General features: G+C 38.1%; 1 gene segment (V, D, J or C); it reads left to right on the forward strand.

Moving 5' to 3' along the window:
• Positions 1-8982: 8982 nt before the first annotated feature.
• On the forward strand, positions 8983-9648 carry LOC114689399. The segment is given in 2 exon segments: positions 8983-9031; positions 9233-9648. Coding segments are annotated over 2 exon segments (465 nt in total).
• The last annotated feature ends 7666 nt before the right edge of the window (positions 9649-17314 follow it).

Consider the following 17314-nt stretch of genomic DNA (forward strand, 5'->3'; position numbering starts at 1 on the left):
TCATTTGTCAGAAGCCCAGAGCAAAGACAGAAACACTGGAAATAGTGAAACATCTCCTGTGCTCTCTATTGGACCAATCAGAGCCTGTTCCTGTTCTTCCTGCTCCTTCATCAGTCTTTAATTCTGCAGAAGCTGCTGAAAGACAAAACACATTTCATTGCAGCTTAATTGTCAGCTCCTCCACCATAAGAGTTTTTAAAGCATGTGATTTCTTTCTTCTGATCTTCTAGATCAAAAGTGCACCATTGAAGAACTAACTAAATGGAGAAAGCCTTGGAGAGACTGTAGCATTACACAACTGTGGTTATGTTGTAGAAGACATCACTAGATAAATGTATCCATTAAAACTTAATTTTTTACAGGCAAAATGATAAATTCAAGAAGCAAATTGAGGTTACATTTACACAATAGGATATGATTCCACTAGAAGTCAAGGATTTTTAATTATGTAGGAGGTGGTCCTCTTATATATTCTTCATGTAACAAAGAGGACAGAAAATTGTTTTTATATTAAAAAAGAGAAAATATCAGCTGAAAGTGACATTGGTGCCTAAAATTAAATCTAACACTCAAGTGCCAATGGAAGTTTTTTTTCTTGAAGATTCTGAATGCCTCATGAAAATCAGACACTGTGCTTATCCTCAATCTGAGTGTCCAGCAGCCATGGAACAACTAGCTCACACAAAACACATAAACACGCCTACAGAGTACACACAGCCATGTATTCCAAACCTGGTTGAGAAATCAATGAGGAGTACATGCAATTCAGAAAAGTTATTGAACAGAGCCTTGAAGCTTCTAGTTCTTCATGGGAGTTTCAAGAAGAGGCCACTGGCTTTTTAACAAAAAGAAGAGATTGAACAAACTGTAAAATCATCAACTCTGTTTAGAGCATAGAGAAAGGAGGTCACAGATCAAAAGCCGCTCCCCAAGATTACAGCCCCAGGCTGTTATAAAGAATCACAAGATAACAAGACATAATTCTCCTTTGGAAGCAGGGGGGGAGAAGAAAAAACCTGAAGTGTTTAAAATGAATTGCTGGAGGCTGGGTGTGACAAGTCTAGGGAGACTGTCTCCAGCATAGATTAGACTGGCCTAGACTTGTTTCTTTTTTACTATGTTTACCCCAGGGCTGGCCTCAAACTCATGATTTTCCTGCTTCTATCTCCCCAGTTCTGGGATTCTAAATGTGAATCTTGACTCCTTGTCATGATATTTACTTACTTACTTACTATTTATTTAGTTATTCATTTATTTATTTATTTATATTATTTTATTATTTATCTCTGTTTTTTTTTCTACTTATACATAATACTGGTTTACAAATGCCTTCTTATATATACTTTCAGTTCACTAACCTGAAATCCAAGCAGTTCTGTGATTTCTGTTATCTATTCCTTGATTTATTATTTCATACTCAAAAACATTTTTCCTTTGGCATGCATTGATCTGCTGATTTGATGGTCTATTGGTGTCTGTAAAAATTGTTACTTGATTTAAATGATTGTGTCCCCCTGTCCGGGAAGTTTTTTTTCCTATTCACTGGTCAGCAGATCATCTAAACCATTCCAATGCTGCTAATGTCTTAAGATTACTCTAAATATGCATTTCTGGAATAAACAAGTGTTGGTCTACAGCCATGACATTCCTGAAGAAATCTTGTGTCCTTTTTTTTTGTCATTGAAACATTTTATATAAAGTTTAGAGAAGTATGCTATAAAATGCAATAGCAGATCTCTTGTGATGGGTTTATTTTATCTTTATGATGATTTTAATTTCTACAGTATGATAGATATTTTTACTTTGGTAAGAAGCTAAATATATAAGTACTATAATCTTTAAGATGATACCTTGTCATCACTTTAATAAAAAAATAAAAAAAAAAAAAAAAGTGGCTATCATCCATTTTCCTTTTCTTTTTCCATGGAGAATGGGGGGCAACACGTGAGTGATTCTTGAAGCCCAGCGGCACAGTCAAGATTTGTAGTGTCAGGTGTGTTTCGTACTTGTCCTGATTCTTCTTCAGCGATGTGTGATGCTGGATCCTCAGGACAAAGGGCACTGTTGTTCTCTGGCCTAGACTGGAATTTGGGTCTTTGGATCGATGGTTTGAAAATATCAGAACAACAGTCAGAAACACATCTAATGGTGTGCTTATTCCTTTATTTTTTTTCATTGTAGCAGGCAATGTCCAGAATCTCTCACAAGTTCTGAAGAAGCCTGCAGGTACTGCCTAGAAGCTATGGAGATTTTTGCACATCTACGTGCAATAGAGCGGACAGTGGAACAAAGCAAGCAATATACAAACAAAGAACATACACGAAACTTAAAGGCCAGACCTTCAAAGAAATAGCTTTTTAATAACCAGTTTGAGTCAACTTCATTTTTTTATAGTACCACATAATACACACTTGGCACCTGCGTACCACTCCCACTGACCCCCTCCTTTCCCACAATCTTTCTCTCAGTCGTGTCTATTCATTTGTGTAAATCATCGCCTTTTAAAAAACGCAAGATCCAGCTGGGATCTCCTGCTCTCTTCTAGGAGACCATGATAAATGATAACCACACGAGAAAAAGAAAAACAAAGTGCTAGAAGAGGCCCACAGAAATCCACAAAAGATACTACCACAAAGATCTGCTTGCAATGGCGAGAGACAGCCGGACTGACCCTAATCTGGTGTATGGATGGCCAAACACCCTAATATTTGGCCAGAAACCCCATCCAAGGATGAGAATCTGGACCAGAGATCCACAGACTTGGCCCCTGCTGGAGCGCCGGGAGTCTAAAGCAAGAAAAGAGGAGGTTTTATATGAGCAAGAATTGTAAAACCAATTGATAAACACAGGAACAAATAACAAATGATGAAACACCATGAAACTATGATACCAAATCTTTGGCCCCAAACTTGGATCACCCTCTAGAAAGGTGAACATATTGCTGATCGTTTGGGAGGACGAGCCGTGGTACCAGTCTGGTTCATTGCAGAGTTAGCTGTTGAAACCTGCTTATTGCAGGGACGCTTGCGCTCAATCTGCAGAGGAGGGACTGGACCTGTCTGGACTGAGTTTATCAGGTCGTCTACAGTCCTCGGGGGGAGCCTATGTGGAGGGAGGTAGGAATGGGGTGCTGGGGGGAAGGAGGGGCAGGGAAGGTCGAAACAAGGAATCTGTGCTGTTATGTAGACTGTAATATACTGTAAAATAAAATGAAATAATAATAAAATATGAAACAGACAACAGAAAAAAAACGGAAAAAATATCATGAGCAAGATAACAAAAAAACTTTAATAAACGTAGTATTATCGAGCATAGCCTTTCTCTGTTACATTAACGTTCCAAAAAGCATTATTTCAGCCCACAGCATGAATAAGGCCATAATTGATCCAAATCATTACAAATACTTCTTAATTACCTTCATTGATGTTGAGCCTCAAACTACTTTCCTTACCTTCTGTTTAGCTTTGTCATATACCTGTTATAAACCAGTTAGATTTTAATTTTTCTAACCATGTTTATTCCTTTTCTCCATGTAAGACACCCAACACCATTGTGACTCCTTAGCTCTCCCTCACTGAGGACTCTGAGCAGATTTTTCCATTTCTTTTTTCGGAAACAAAAACAAAGCAAAGCCATGATTTCTGATCAAGAAAACACTAGCAGGGGTGAAAGATTTGCAGTTTTTCCTGACACTTCTGGAGAAGGCAACAGAGACCTTGCATATCTCCACTGCAAAAACACACATATGTGAATGACACCATCATTCTACTACCTTTATGTAATGTGTTTAGCATGTTGCTGTCCAGAAGTTTGCCTGAGAATCTGACCTATCAACCGATTACGGTGACTTAATGATATTAGTTAGCAAACTCAATGTATGCCAATGCAGTTTGCTAAGTTAGAAGCCGCAAGATAACTCATTTAGGACACTGTCAATCTCAAGGGCTCTTTTCTGTTTTAGAGTCCTCATTTGCTCAAACACAGATCTTGGGTTGCTTTTGGGTGAGCAAAAGAAAGCTGTCAGACATGGAGAAGCCTGGCTGCTGACAGAACCAGCTCTCCACCAAACCTGGCCTTCGGGGCCCACCTTGAAGCGCAGCCTCGAGCAGTGAACTGTCGCAGCTCACGCCCCGGGCCCCTGGCTCCCCAGCGCCCATGATGAATGGAAACCCGATCCATGCCTCGCGGCTTGTAGGATGGTGGCGAAATCTTGTGTCTTTCATTCCCCTTCCATCCCCCAATTATAGATCTATCTTTTTCCTAGTTTCTGTAGGTTTACCTTGCTTGAGATAAAGTTCCTCGATCATGTTTAAATTAATGTCCTCAGATTTCTACAAAGATCAGGCCTTCTCTTTGCATCTCTGTTCAATTTTTGCCCAGAAACTGGAGCACAAATAACTAGGCACTGTTCATTATCCTTACTATAAGAATTGCTTCGGAATGGAGATAATGAAAATAATTAGCATTAATTCTCTTGATTTTGGCTTTCTTCTTTTCTTCCTTCCATCCTTCCTTTCAATAATTGCACATTTTCTTTACTGTATGTTTCCTAATTTGTTGTTGTATATTTTTGAAAGTATCATTTCCCTAGAAACTGTCAATCTACAATAGCTCTCCTAATGTCTCTGCACAAGTCACTTGAATTAAATATGTCTTAGATTTAAACAAAAGCTCTATTAGAGATCCAGTAGATTTCTAGTGGAGAGCTGTAAGCCGAGTATCTTTCAGTGATTTCTTATTGCTCTCTTTATGGTATTTTTGTGCTTGATTACAGCAGCCTCTCTCACACACACTGCCCAGGCCATCTGCCTTTGTATTGCTGACTGCTTTGCATGACGCTCCTCCAGCTAGACCAGCAGCTCAGAATGTATTTCAACCAGGGCCTTTTCAGTGAGAAGGCTGCATCAGACAAGCAGTGAGCAGATGAGTCACGGACCCAGTACCTGCTGTCCTGCGGCTCGCGGTGTCTGGTGAGAAATTTTTAAAATATTACATCTTTTCCAGAATCACTTCTTGTATATAAGAAGTTATATGTGAGACAGTGCTTTAAGTTTATATTCAATAATACTCTGACCAATATGCACTACAAGGAACTTTAAATACAAATTCATATGTATTGATTCTGTATTTTCTTGTTATACGTGATCTTGCTCTTCCATATTGCAGGAGCCTGTGCAGAATTGTGTACCCGAGTCTCCCACCCTCCCTGCTGTTGTCATTCAGGAGAGAAGTCACCATCAGCTGCAATCCAGTCAGAGTCTCACTTCAGCTCCAGCACTACTTGCCTGGTACCAGCAGAAACCAGGACAGTGCTCCTAAACTGCTGATCTACTTAGCATCCATCGGATTACACTGTGGTCCCTGATCGCTTCACAGCAGTGGATCTGGACAGATTATACTCTCACCATCAGCACGTGTCAGGCTGAAACCTGGCAGATTACTACTGTCACAGGGTTATTAGTAATTCCACAGTCTCAGCCTCCAACAAAAACCTCCTCGAGATTCACCAGCTGCCTGCACTACACATAGGCCTGGAGCCTGCTACACTTCCACTTCCCCCTTTGGTGAGAGCCAGCTGTCTGAAATATGAGAATGTTACAAGCCCAGTAAAATAATGGTTTTAATGTCTCTTATGTCTTTTATCTGTATCTCTCATCTACACCCACACCCACCCATCCAACACATACATATACATAAACACATATGCACATATGCATCATACATATACATATATAGATACATGCATATCCACGTACATACACATATATACACAATGAATTCATATATACACATACATACACACATGATCCTTATACATTTAAAATCTGCAAAGGCAGGAAAATGTGATCATTCTTGCCCTTGTTTCTGGGGTCACATCTCCCTCTGAAATCTCTGTATCCGATTTCCAATTGTGGAAACTGAAAAATATCCCTCCATTCTAATGGTGGATATAATTCTGTGTCAGCAGATGCTGCCTTCCAGTCTTTATATTTCATATCAATTAATAAAGCTTAATGTTTTTAGAGGAGATTATTTTGTGCTCCTGTGTAAAAAATATGCCTAACTAATCATGTTCATATTCTGTTTAATATGGTATATGTTCATATACAAGTAGACATTAGCCACTAAACAAATGATAACCAAGCTACAATCTAAGAAAGTAGCTAAAAAGTAGAGGTCTAGGGTGAGTACATGGATCTCTTTGGTAGTGGGAAATAGAGTGAATTCTATGGGCAGATGGGCAAGTGGGGACAGGAGCAGGGAGTCACTGTGCAGAGATGAGGTGAAGTGAGAGATGATGGGGAGACATAGCTGGAATTGGGGCCACTTTGGATTGTTGAAAACCTACTACAGTGGAAACTTCCTGGAATCTATGGAGGTGAGACTAATGAGGACTGTTGTATTGGGGATATCCATCACTTGTAGTCAAGTGAGGCTTCCAGTAGTAGGTTGCATTCAATCGAGCTTTTGGCCAAGGGGTTCCATGGAAATCCCACCCCTCCCAACCCAGGCTGTTGATAAAGCATGATTTTTCTCTCTGCAATCTCAAAAAGGGCCCCATTCAGAGGCTCTGTAGCTGGAAGTTCTCAGGTCTAGCCCAGCCCTGTAGTTGGGGATGAATCTCTCCCACCCATATCCCACAGCTGCTTGGTCCCAAGTAAACATACAGAGCTTATATTATTTACACACTGTATGACCTAAGGTTCAGGCTTTTGCTAGCTAGCTCTTATAACTTAACTCAACCCATTTATATTATCTATATATATTTTGCCACATGGTCATGAGTTACTGGTCTTCTGTATCTTTTTTTTCCTTGGATGGCAGGCCAGAATCTCCCTCACCTCCTCCCTTCTTTGTCTCATCTTCAGTTTGAATGTACCACCTAATCTATCCTGCCCTTCCATAGGTCAATGCAGCTTCATTTATCAACCAATCAGAGCAACACACATTCACAGCATACAGAAAGGCATCCTTCAGCACTTCCCTTTCTGTCTAATCAAAAAAGTTTTAATTTTAATATAGTAAAATTGTATATAACAAAACAGTTATCAAGAAAATTATAGTTACATATTCTCATCTATTTGTACTTGGCAAAATTAAAGAAAATATTTTATCATCTATCCTATATTTGTGAGTCTAAAGTTTTATATATAATTTATCTTTGGTCATAACCAAAAAATTTAGAGCTATCTAGTTTTCAGTACACCCAAATACCTCAGAAGGATATAATATTACCTAAATAAATAGGAAGTACATTGCAAGCAACTTCCATAATTTTAGAAATTACAGAGAAATTTGGCTGCCTGTTTTCCTCTGTAATGTTGGGACATCTATCTTTAGCCTATATGCCTAGACTCTCTGGCATAATTTCAGTGAACTTCATGGAAATTTTAAGGCTCTTCCACCCATTCTGGCAAAGTTCATCTGTCACTTCTCCCTGTGTCATGTAGAATGTCTGGGAGTTTCTTTTGCAAAGCAGGAACCCGAAGGATTATCTTGCCTTGGAAAGTTCAGTGGTCACCTTCCTATGGGTCCTGCATGTCCACTTTATACAACATACTGTCAAGCAGTCCAGGGAAGAGTAGATTCTTAACATAAAGAAAGCAAACTTCAAATGGAGATTCTTTGATGCCCATCATTTTATCTGTAGTAGATTCGTACTACCTGGAACAGACATATCTTAATGTCCAGAAAAGTTGAAGTTCTTAAAACATTTTAAATGCCATATTTGAAGTGTTTGTGGATTATCTATCTATCTATCTATCTATCTATCTATCTATCTATCATCTATCTATCTATCTATCTATCTATCTATCTATCTATCTATCTATTATCTATCTATTTACTCTCCTGGTTTTCTTTTGTGCTTTATATATAATAGTCTTTACAATTGACTTCTTACATATACTTTCTGTGTCCACTAAACTGAAATCCAAGCAGGTTCTGTGATTTCTGTTATTATTACTGATTTTCACTTACTCTCAAATATTTTTTCCTTTGGATGGCAATGATCTCTGATGGTGAGGTTTATTGGTGTCTGTAAAATTGTTACTTGATTTAAGATGTCTGTGCCCCCTTCTGGGAATGTTTTTTTTTCCTATTCACTGTGTCAGCAAGACCATCTTAACCCAGTTCCAATGCTGCTAATATCTAGAATACTTTAGAATATGCATTTCTGGAATAAACAGTGTTGGTCTACAGCCACGAATTCTTGAAGAAATCTTGTTTCTTTCATTCCATGTCCATTCCCTCCAATTTAGAGCCATCTTGTTTCCTGAAGTTGTAGGGAGGATACGTGTTAGTTTCTGTAGGGTTTACCTTTGCTTTGAGATAAAAGTTCCTCTGATTTCAGTTTAAATTAATGTCCTAAGGATTTCTACAAAGCAATCAGGGTCTTCTCTTTGCATCTCTGTTCAATTTTTTGGCCTGGAAACTGGAGCCCAAATAACTGAGGCACTGTTCATTGTCTTTACTATAAAAATTGCTTTGGAGATGGGAGATAATGAAAATAATTAGTATTAATTCTCTTGCTTTTGGCTTTTCTCTTTTCTTCATTCCATCCTTCCTTTCATTAATTGTCCATCTTCTTTACTGTATGTTTCAAAATTTGTTGTTGTAATTTTTTGAACATATCATTTCCTTAGGTCAGTCAATCTGAGATAGCTCTCCTAATGTTTCTGCACAAGTCACCTGATTTAAATATGTTTTGGATTTTAACCAAAGCATCTATTGGACATCCTAGTAGATTTCTGCTGGAGAGCTGTAAGCCAATATCTTTCAGTGATTTCTTATGCTCTCTGTTATAGTATTTTTGGCTGTTGATTGACAGCAGTCACTCTCACACACACTGCCCAGGCATCCGCCTTTGTATTTGCTGACTGCTTTGCATGGGCTCCTCCCGCCTAGACCAGCTGCTCAGAATTTATAAACTAGGCCTTTTCAGTGAGAACAGAGCTGCATCAGACAAGCAGTGGGAGCAGGATGGAGTCACAGATACAGGTCCTCTTGTCCCTGCTGTTCTGGTTGTCTGGTGAGAAATTTTAAAGTATTATAACCTTTTTAGAGTCACTTTTTGTATAAAAAATTTACAGTGTGTGTCACGATGTAATAATATTTATGCAATAATACTCTGACAATATAGCATTATGAGGACATTAAATGAAAAATTTAATTTGTATTGAATTCTGTAGTTTTTTTTATTATGCATGATCATTGATATTCTTGATTGCAGGAGCCTGTGCAGATATTGTGATGACCCAGTCTCCATCCTCCCTGGCTGTGTCAGCAGGAGAGAAGGTCACCATCAGCTGCAAGTCCAGTCAGAGTCTCACTTTAGGCTCCAATCACCACTTGGCTTGGTACCAGCAGAAACCAGGACAGGCTCCTAAACTGCTGATCTACTTAGCATCCACTCGGGACACTGGGGTCCCTGATCGCTTCACAGGCAGTGGATCTGGGACAGATTACACTCTCACCATCAGCAGTGTCCAGGCTGAAGACCTGGCAGATTATTACTGTCAGCAGTATCGCAGTTATCCTCCCACAGTGCTTCAGCCTCCAACAAAAACCTCCTCTGAGAGTCTCACCAGCTGCCTGCACCACACACAGCCCTGGACCTGCACACTTCCACTTCCCCATTTTGGCTGAGAGCCAGTGTCTCTGAAACACTGATGAACAAGTTTGCCAAGCCCAGCAAAATATAATGGTTTTAATGTATCTTATGTCTTGTTATATGAAAATTCTTTATATGACAATGCAAAGGAGAACGCAGTATTATCTTGCAATTCCTTCTGTAACACATTAGCCAAAACTCTGTTTCTTGACTATGAGGGGTTTATCTTTTTATAGTTCTGGAATTTGGTGTCCAACATAAGAGTCTATGGGCTGAAGTGATGATTATGGCAAACTGTATTTCTGTTGGAGGAAAGAGTATTTCCTGCTCTTTCTAGATTCTGGAGTGCTTTCTTACTTCCTCACTGATGCCTATTTCTATTTTTTTCTTTTCCTTTCCATAAATTCTTTTAACTTTTATTATATTTTATTTAATATATATGTGAGTGTGCATGTTTCTAGGTGTACATGTGACATGCCATATTTCTAGAGCTCAGAGGATACTTGGACTTGATTGTCTCTTCATCATTTGGGTTCTGAGGTTCAAGCTCAGATTTGACATCAGGCTTGGTGTCAAGTGCCTTTGCCATCTGATCCATCTTGCTGCTTCTTAAAATCTCTTATTGATGTAAAGTTATTCTACACAATTTTCTTGAAAGCTAGGTTTTTCTAGTATATCAGGTACTTTACCGTATGCACTAACCTTTGCCATTTCCCCTTCCCTTTCCTGCTGCCTTTTCTTCCCCAGCTTCTTTTACTTTTATCTCTCTGTCTCTGTCTTTCATACAGACACACCCATACTCACCCATCCCACACTTTCATATACATAAACATATATGAACATCACACATATACATACATAGATACACACATATCCACATGTATACATATATATGTATATGTATATATATATACAGTCATGAACTTTACATACCCAAAATCCATATACTTAGGATTCAAAAAGAGAGAAAATGTGATATTTCATGCCCTAATTTCTCAGGCCACATCTCCCTCTAAAGTCTCATATCTGATTTCAAATGCTGAAAACTCCCTTCACACTAATGCTGGATATAATTCTGTATCAGCAGATGCTACCTTCCAGTCTTTACATTTTATATCAATTAATAAAGCTTATGTTTCCAGAAAGGAATATTTTGTGCTTCCATGTAATATCAATTGGTAACTAATTGTGTCCATATTCTGAATAAGAAACTTATTGAGTACCTATTTTGGAGATATGCCAGGGAACAAATGTGTTACAGAGTACATAAAATTTCTGGAGAGTGCCAGATACCTTAAATCTGAGTGATTCTTGCAGTGAACCTTGAGTGTAGTTGCTAAATGTAGAAAAGCCTCAAATAAACCAAAAGATGTGTGTAAACTAACAGATACAAATCATAACACAGAAACACATAATCCTTACAAACAAATAAAAAATGATGTTCCAAAGGACGATAATTCCCATATGGATTCAACTCAAAGATCTGAAATAGGTAAAATGTTGGGTGAAGATTTCAAAAACATACTCATAAAAATGGTGAATCACCATAAAAGATACTGTAGTCAGGTTTCATGTATCCAGCCTGGCCCATGGTCATAACAAAGCTCTCCCATCTGCAGTCACTCACTTGCTTATAAAATAGTCATTAGAGTCTTATATTATACTAAATGCATGGCCATGCAGGATTCTTACTAGCTAGCTCTTATAACTTGATCCATTTCTATTAATCTATATGTTGCCACATGGGCATGGCTTAGTGGTACTTTTACAACTTGTTCCTCCTGGTGGTTCCTATCGTCTCCTTTTCTCCTTTCTCCTCTCACTGTCTCTTTTGTGTTTTATCACCTGCTCCATTCCTGTCCTGCCATAGGCTAATGTAGCTTTATTTATCAACCAAAGTAACACATACTCACAGCATACAAAAAACATCTCACAGCACTTCCCCTGTCTGTCTAATCAAAAAGGTTTTAACTTTAACATAGTAAAATTATATGTAACAAACAGCTATTAAGCAAGAATTACAGTTACAATATCTGGTCTTCATATTTTTCAAAATTAAATGTAATATCTATCTATCCTATATTTGTGAGTCTAAGGTTTTCATATCTAATTTATCTTTTATCATGACTAAGAAAACTATAATTATAACTATCTAGTCTTCAAACTACTCCAAAGACCCAGAAGGTATAATAATAACTGAGAAAACAGGAGATGAACACAAGCAACTTTCAGGAATCTTGCTATAGACAGAGAACACAGCAGCCTGAGAATTAAAGTTTCACAGCGTCGATGGTGCTCAAATTGGCTAAGGCTTAGAATATCTGATAGACAATTTTTAGAAGCAGGAATTTTTAAGAAATTAGAGATTACCCCCCTTTTTAGGTAGACAGTTCAGAAGTCACTTTCCTTGTGTCCTGCTTGTACAGAAAAGACAGTATTCATACTGTCAGCAGTTGTGGCAAGGGCAGTTCTTTGCCAGAGGCCATTTGTGCCAAGAAAAACTTCCAAAATGGAAATGTCTCAGAAGTACAACATTCTTCAAGATCAGATTGCTGCCAGGAGCAATTGTGTCTCACTTCAAGAGAATTTTAAGTTTTCAAAACATTTAAATGCCAATTCTGTAGGCCTATGAAGTGATTGAAATTACCTATCCATCTGACATATGTTTCTGTAAATCTGGAGAACCTAACTAATATAACTATAGAAATGACAAGTATAGGTGACTATAAATCTGGAAGTCTTACTGCCTAAAATCCTAAGGACTGACATTTCACATAAAAAGGAAACAGTCTGTAAAGCAAACATGTATAAAAGGACAATGATCTCAAAATTGTGATAATACATAAAATAGCTCAAGCAGATAGGAATGTATAGTGTATATTCAATATGACATAATCCTATATATGTCAATCAATATTCTAAATTTATAGAACATACATACAGTATGACAAATATAATTTTATATTTGTATCAAATATCAAACATTTCAAATAAGAGCAGAAATATATAATTATTCCAACAAATATAGTTCTGTATTTGTATCAATATACAAATTATCTAGATACAAACAAAAATTTATTCAGTCAGAAAGCTAGTAATATATACAGGCAAACATAAGCTTGATAGATAAAACAATCAGTTATACAGCAGAAAAAGTGAGTAAGGGGGAAAACACAATTGAAATGCTGAAACTAAATTATAATGCATTAAATACAACACAAAACAAAGAACTCACCAAGTCTCATTAAAACAGAAGAAAGATATCCTAGATCAAGGTTGCAGTAGAAAAAACAGCATTGACTTATCATTGGTTAAAAAATTATCATGACTATAATGTCAAAGAATTCTAGCACATGATGAAGAGAGCCATACCAAGAATCATCAGATATAGAAGAGCAGAGATAAAAACCAAGACATAGAGAACATATTGAATGAAATGAGTACATGAGTTCAGTAAAGAGAAAAAAATGACAAACACAGAAAGGCATTTAGTTGTCTAATGAACAACACCAGAGAAACACCTCCCCATGTCATGGATTGTGTCTATAAAGTAAAAATACAAAGGAAAAAATCCAAGTCAAATGATATAATGGACAAATGCCAACTCAACTCCAAAGACAGACACATCAGAATGACATCTGAACTCTCATTTGAAACTGTAAAGGCTAGAAAAGCACGGGACAGTATATTTCAGGTCTTGATAGTAAGTAATTGTTAAATAAGTTATCCATGTCCAGTATAATTGCATTTTTATTTATTTTTTAATATACTTACCATAGTTTCCCCTCCCTCCCCTCCTCTCACTCCTTCTATCTTCCCTACTCCCATCCACTCCTCAGAGAGTGTAAGGCCTCCCATGAGGAGTCAAAAAAGTCTGGAATATCAAGTTGAGGCAGGGCCAAGCCCCTAACCCCTGCATCAAAGCTGAGCAAGATATCCCTCATCAGGGAGTGATCTCCAAAAACCCAGTTCATGTGCTAAGGATAAATTCTGGTCCCACTGCCGGGGCTCCACAAACAGATCAAGACACACAAGTATCACCCACATTCAGAGGACCTAGTTAGGTCCTGTGCAGGTTCCCTTGAGCTCCCACTAGCTTGGATCAGCTATCTCTGTGTATTTTCTCATCATGGTCTTGATCCCCCTTGCTCATATAATCCCTCCTCCCTCTCTTAGACTGGACTCCAGGAGCTCAGCCCAGTGCTTAGCTATGGATCTCTGCATCTTCTTCCATAAGTTACTGGATGAAGTTCTATGATGACAATTAGGTAGGGTAGCCATCAATGAGATTACATGGGAAGGCCAGTTCAGGCACCCACTCCACTACTGCTTGGGTCTTAGGGGAGTCATCTTTGTGGATACTTGGAATTTCTCTAGCACCATTTCCCCCCACCCCATGACTCCCTCTGCCATGATATCTCTTTCCTTGCTCTCCCTTTCTGTCCCTGCCCCAACTCAACAACCCTGTTCCCTCAAGTTCTCATCTGCCATCTCTTCCACTTACCCATGCCCTCCCCACCATGCATGCTCCCAGTTTACCCAAGAGATCTTATCTCTTTTTCCCTCCCAGGGAGATTTATGCCTGTCCCTCTTAGGGTACTCTTTGTTACCTAGCTCTCTGGGTTTGCAGATTGTAGCCTGGATATCCTTTCCTCTCATATCCACTTATGAGTGAGTACATACTGTGTTCATCTTTCCGGGGTGGTTATCACTCAGGATGGTTTTGTGTAGTTATGATAGCCAAAACCTGGAAACAACTCTATGAATGGATAAAGAAAATGTGGTGCATTTACACAATGGAGTATTACTCAGTGGTTTTAAAAAAGCAAAATTGTATTATAAATTGAGGGAAAAATAAGGATATTGCAAGACAATAACAAATAATGTATTTCATGACCATGAAGACAGCACTGTGGAAGATACTATAAAATACTATGCACATAGGAAAGTGTTTCAATCATGAGAGCACAGACAAATGTTTGTGTCATGAGAGGGATGGATGAACAAGAGCTATTAGGAAAGGAGTCCAGTGTGTCCACCACTATAAGCCAGAAAACTCCAATATAGTTGAGAAGGAGAAATGGAAAACAAACAATCTAATAAATCAAGTAACCACAACAATATTATAAGAATTAATAAAACATTTCTTAATAGCCATATGTGACCATAATTTAGCAATAAAGATACAGATATTGTTGAACTAGGTTAAAAACTATATCCAACTGTCTGTTTTCTCCAGGAAACACACCTAACTGGTAATGACACACAGGTACTGCCACATAATGGGCATAAATCTACCATGAGAATGGGCTCAGGCACAGCTCTGCTGTTATCTGGTGCAGCAGAATCTAAACAAAGATTAATCAAATACGCAATACATGTGTCTTGTCCCTGTTCTTTATCCAACCTTGAAACATTGACTGGAGCTAAATGATGTCTATCAGATTCCTCAGACACAACTAGGAGAGTAGGGTCCCACGACCATTGCCAGGTCATCATAATTGTCTTCATTTCCATGTGACCCAAGAATGATCCAACTGATATCAGACAGATTGGCTTATCGTTTATCTCAGTGTTACAGATCATTGCATGAGTTAAAGATGCAAGTCCTACAGACTGAAAGGTCGAGTTAGGACATGGGGGTCAGCTGAATCTGTCGTTATGTAGAACAGAAACATACAGGGAATGAGTCACTGAACATATGCAACAATTCCAAATGCATGCACACCAAACTTTGGGGCTCAAATTTTATAAAACAAACCAGAATGCAATGAACATAGAAGGTAAGATATGTCTTGAGACAATAGCAGAAGGTATTTCCAGTGCACCACTCTTTGGACTCAAACTGAAAACCACCAAAGAAAGTGTAACATTAATCTGCATGAGAAAGAATGGACAAATCTGACATCTAAAATATATCTTATCTATCTTGTATATATGTATATAGTATGCATGTATATTATATACATGTATACATGATTAACATTAGGATCACCCCAATTCTTTCAAATGAAATCCAAGATTAACTGATAGGTGTGTCACCTGTAACCAAGTTGGTTTCGTTTCTGGTGTGAAAGGTTGGTCTGCTTTCATACAAAATCACTAATTGTAGGTCAGCACAAAGTGCTTAAGAAGCTGAAATCCTATCATCTTTTCCATGAGTGCAGAAAACTCGTCTAAAGTCGTAATAAAATCCCTGAAGGGATTAGTAATAGAAGGATCGTTACTGTATATAATAAAGAATATAGGACATAGTTGGTGGCATCTTGAAGCTATGTTTGCACTTCTGTTGGAAGAAGGTGGAACACTTGGTTTCCATCCAAGACAGACAAAGTTAACTTTTCATCTGCTTTCAATTTTGGAGCATGTCTTCAAGGAGATAGATGTTCTTAGCTGCTCAAAAACTGACATTTTGCTGCGTCATCTTCATTGAAAATATCAAAAAATTCTGCAAACAGTGCACAGACAGCTGATAGCTCACACTGTTCTGTGAATGATGTGGAGACACAGGAGCACTGTGATGGGTTCTTTGATGAAATCTTGACTGAGTTGGAACAAAAGTTCTGGGATGTTGAGGAGATGGAGATTTGCAACACCAAGGGGGACCACCTTGTCAGAACATGTATGCCACATTTCTCCTTGAAAGAGCTGAGAGCTGGTGAAGCTAAATTACCTTAGGTTTAATGAGCTTCTGATCAATAAACAGCTGTCTCAGAAAGAATAACTTTTAAAAAGCCTGGTGCCTCCAGTGGGAAATGGGAGCTTGCAAGAGAGGCTTCTGCAACTTCATGCATCTGGAACATCTTGATAGAGCTCCTAAAAGAGCTGCATGGGTGCCAGCTCAAGAAGCATAGATCTAGTTCCCTATCCTGGAGCTACATTACTGATCCAGAAACAGGAACCTGGTTAGGGCAGAGGTGTAGAGCATGGATAGTGACAGATCGGGGCGATTCTGAGCCAAACCATTTTTACTGTGTGTCTACAAGACTGTGTTGTAGTTGGTTGACAAGCCAGTTTACAATGATTAATAAACAAAATCAAGGAAACAAAGTGGGTTTCTGAAAATTTATACTGACAAGCAAAAGAACAATAAACAAAAACAAAGATTATTAATGATAAAAATAACATTATAATTGTACTAAGTGGACAAATTATTATAAACCAGAAAACTGCTTCTCAAAATCTGAAATGAGAAATGGATGCTCACTCTCACTCTTATTCAATGTAATGCTCAAATCTCAGTCACAGAAAGAAGGCAAGAGCAGAAATGAAAGAATATAAATAGTAAATGAAGAAATCAAATTACAAACATTCACACATAATGTGTTCTTTACTTAGAACGTCTCTCAATACTCCCAGAACACTCTTAGACCTGAAATACTTTCAGCAAAGAGCAGGATATAAACAAAGAGCAGGATACAAAGTGAACATACAACAATCAGTAGCATTTGTATGTAATAGTAAAAATGCACTAAAAAGGAAATCAGGGGCAAATTCCATTTCTAACCTCAAAGCAAAATACCTAGGAACCAAGTTTAAACAAGAAAGTTAAAGCTGCCTACAATGGAATCACAGGGACATTGAATAATTAAGTTGAAGAAAAAGAGGATGGAAAGATCTCCCAGCACTCACTAATAGAGAAAGCTATGTAGGCTGTGGCACCAGTGTCACACAAAGAATGTAATCTACATTAACCATCCT

This window comes from Peromyscus leucopus, chromosome 3 (genome assembly GCF_004664715.2).
Source record: "Peromyscus leucopus breed LL Stock chromosome 3, UCI_PerLeu_2.1, whole genome shotgun sequence".
Taxonomy (NCBI): Eukaryota; Metazoa; Chordata; class Mammalia; order Rodentia; family Cricetidae; genus Peromyscus; species Peromyscus leucopus.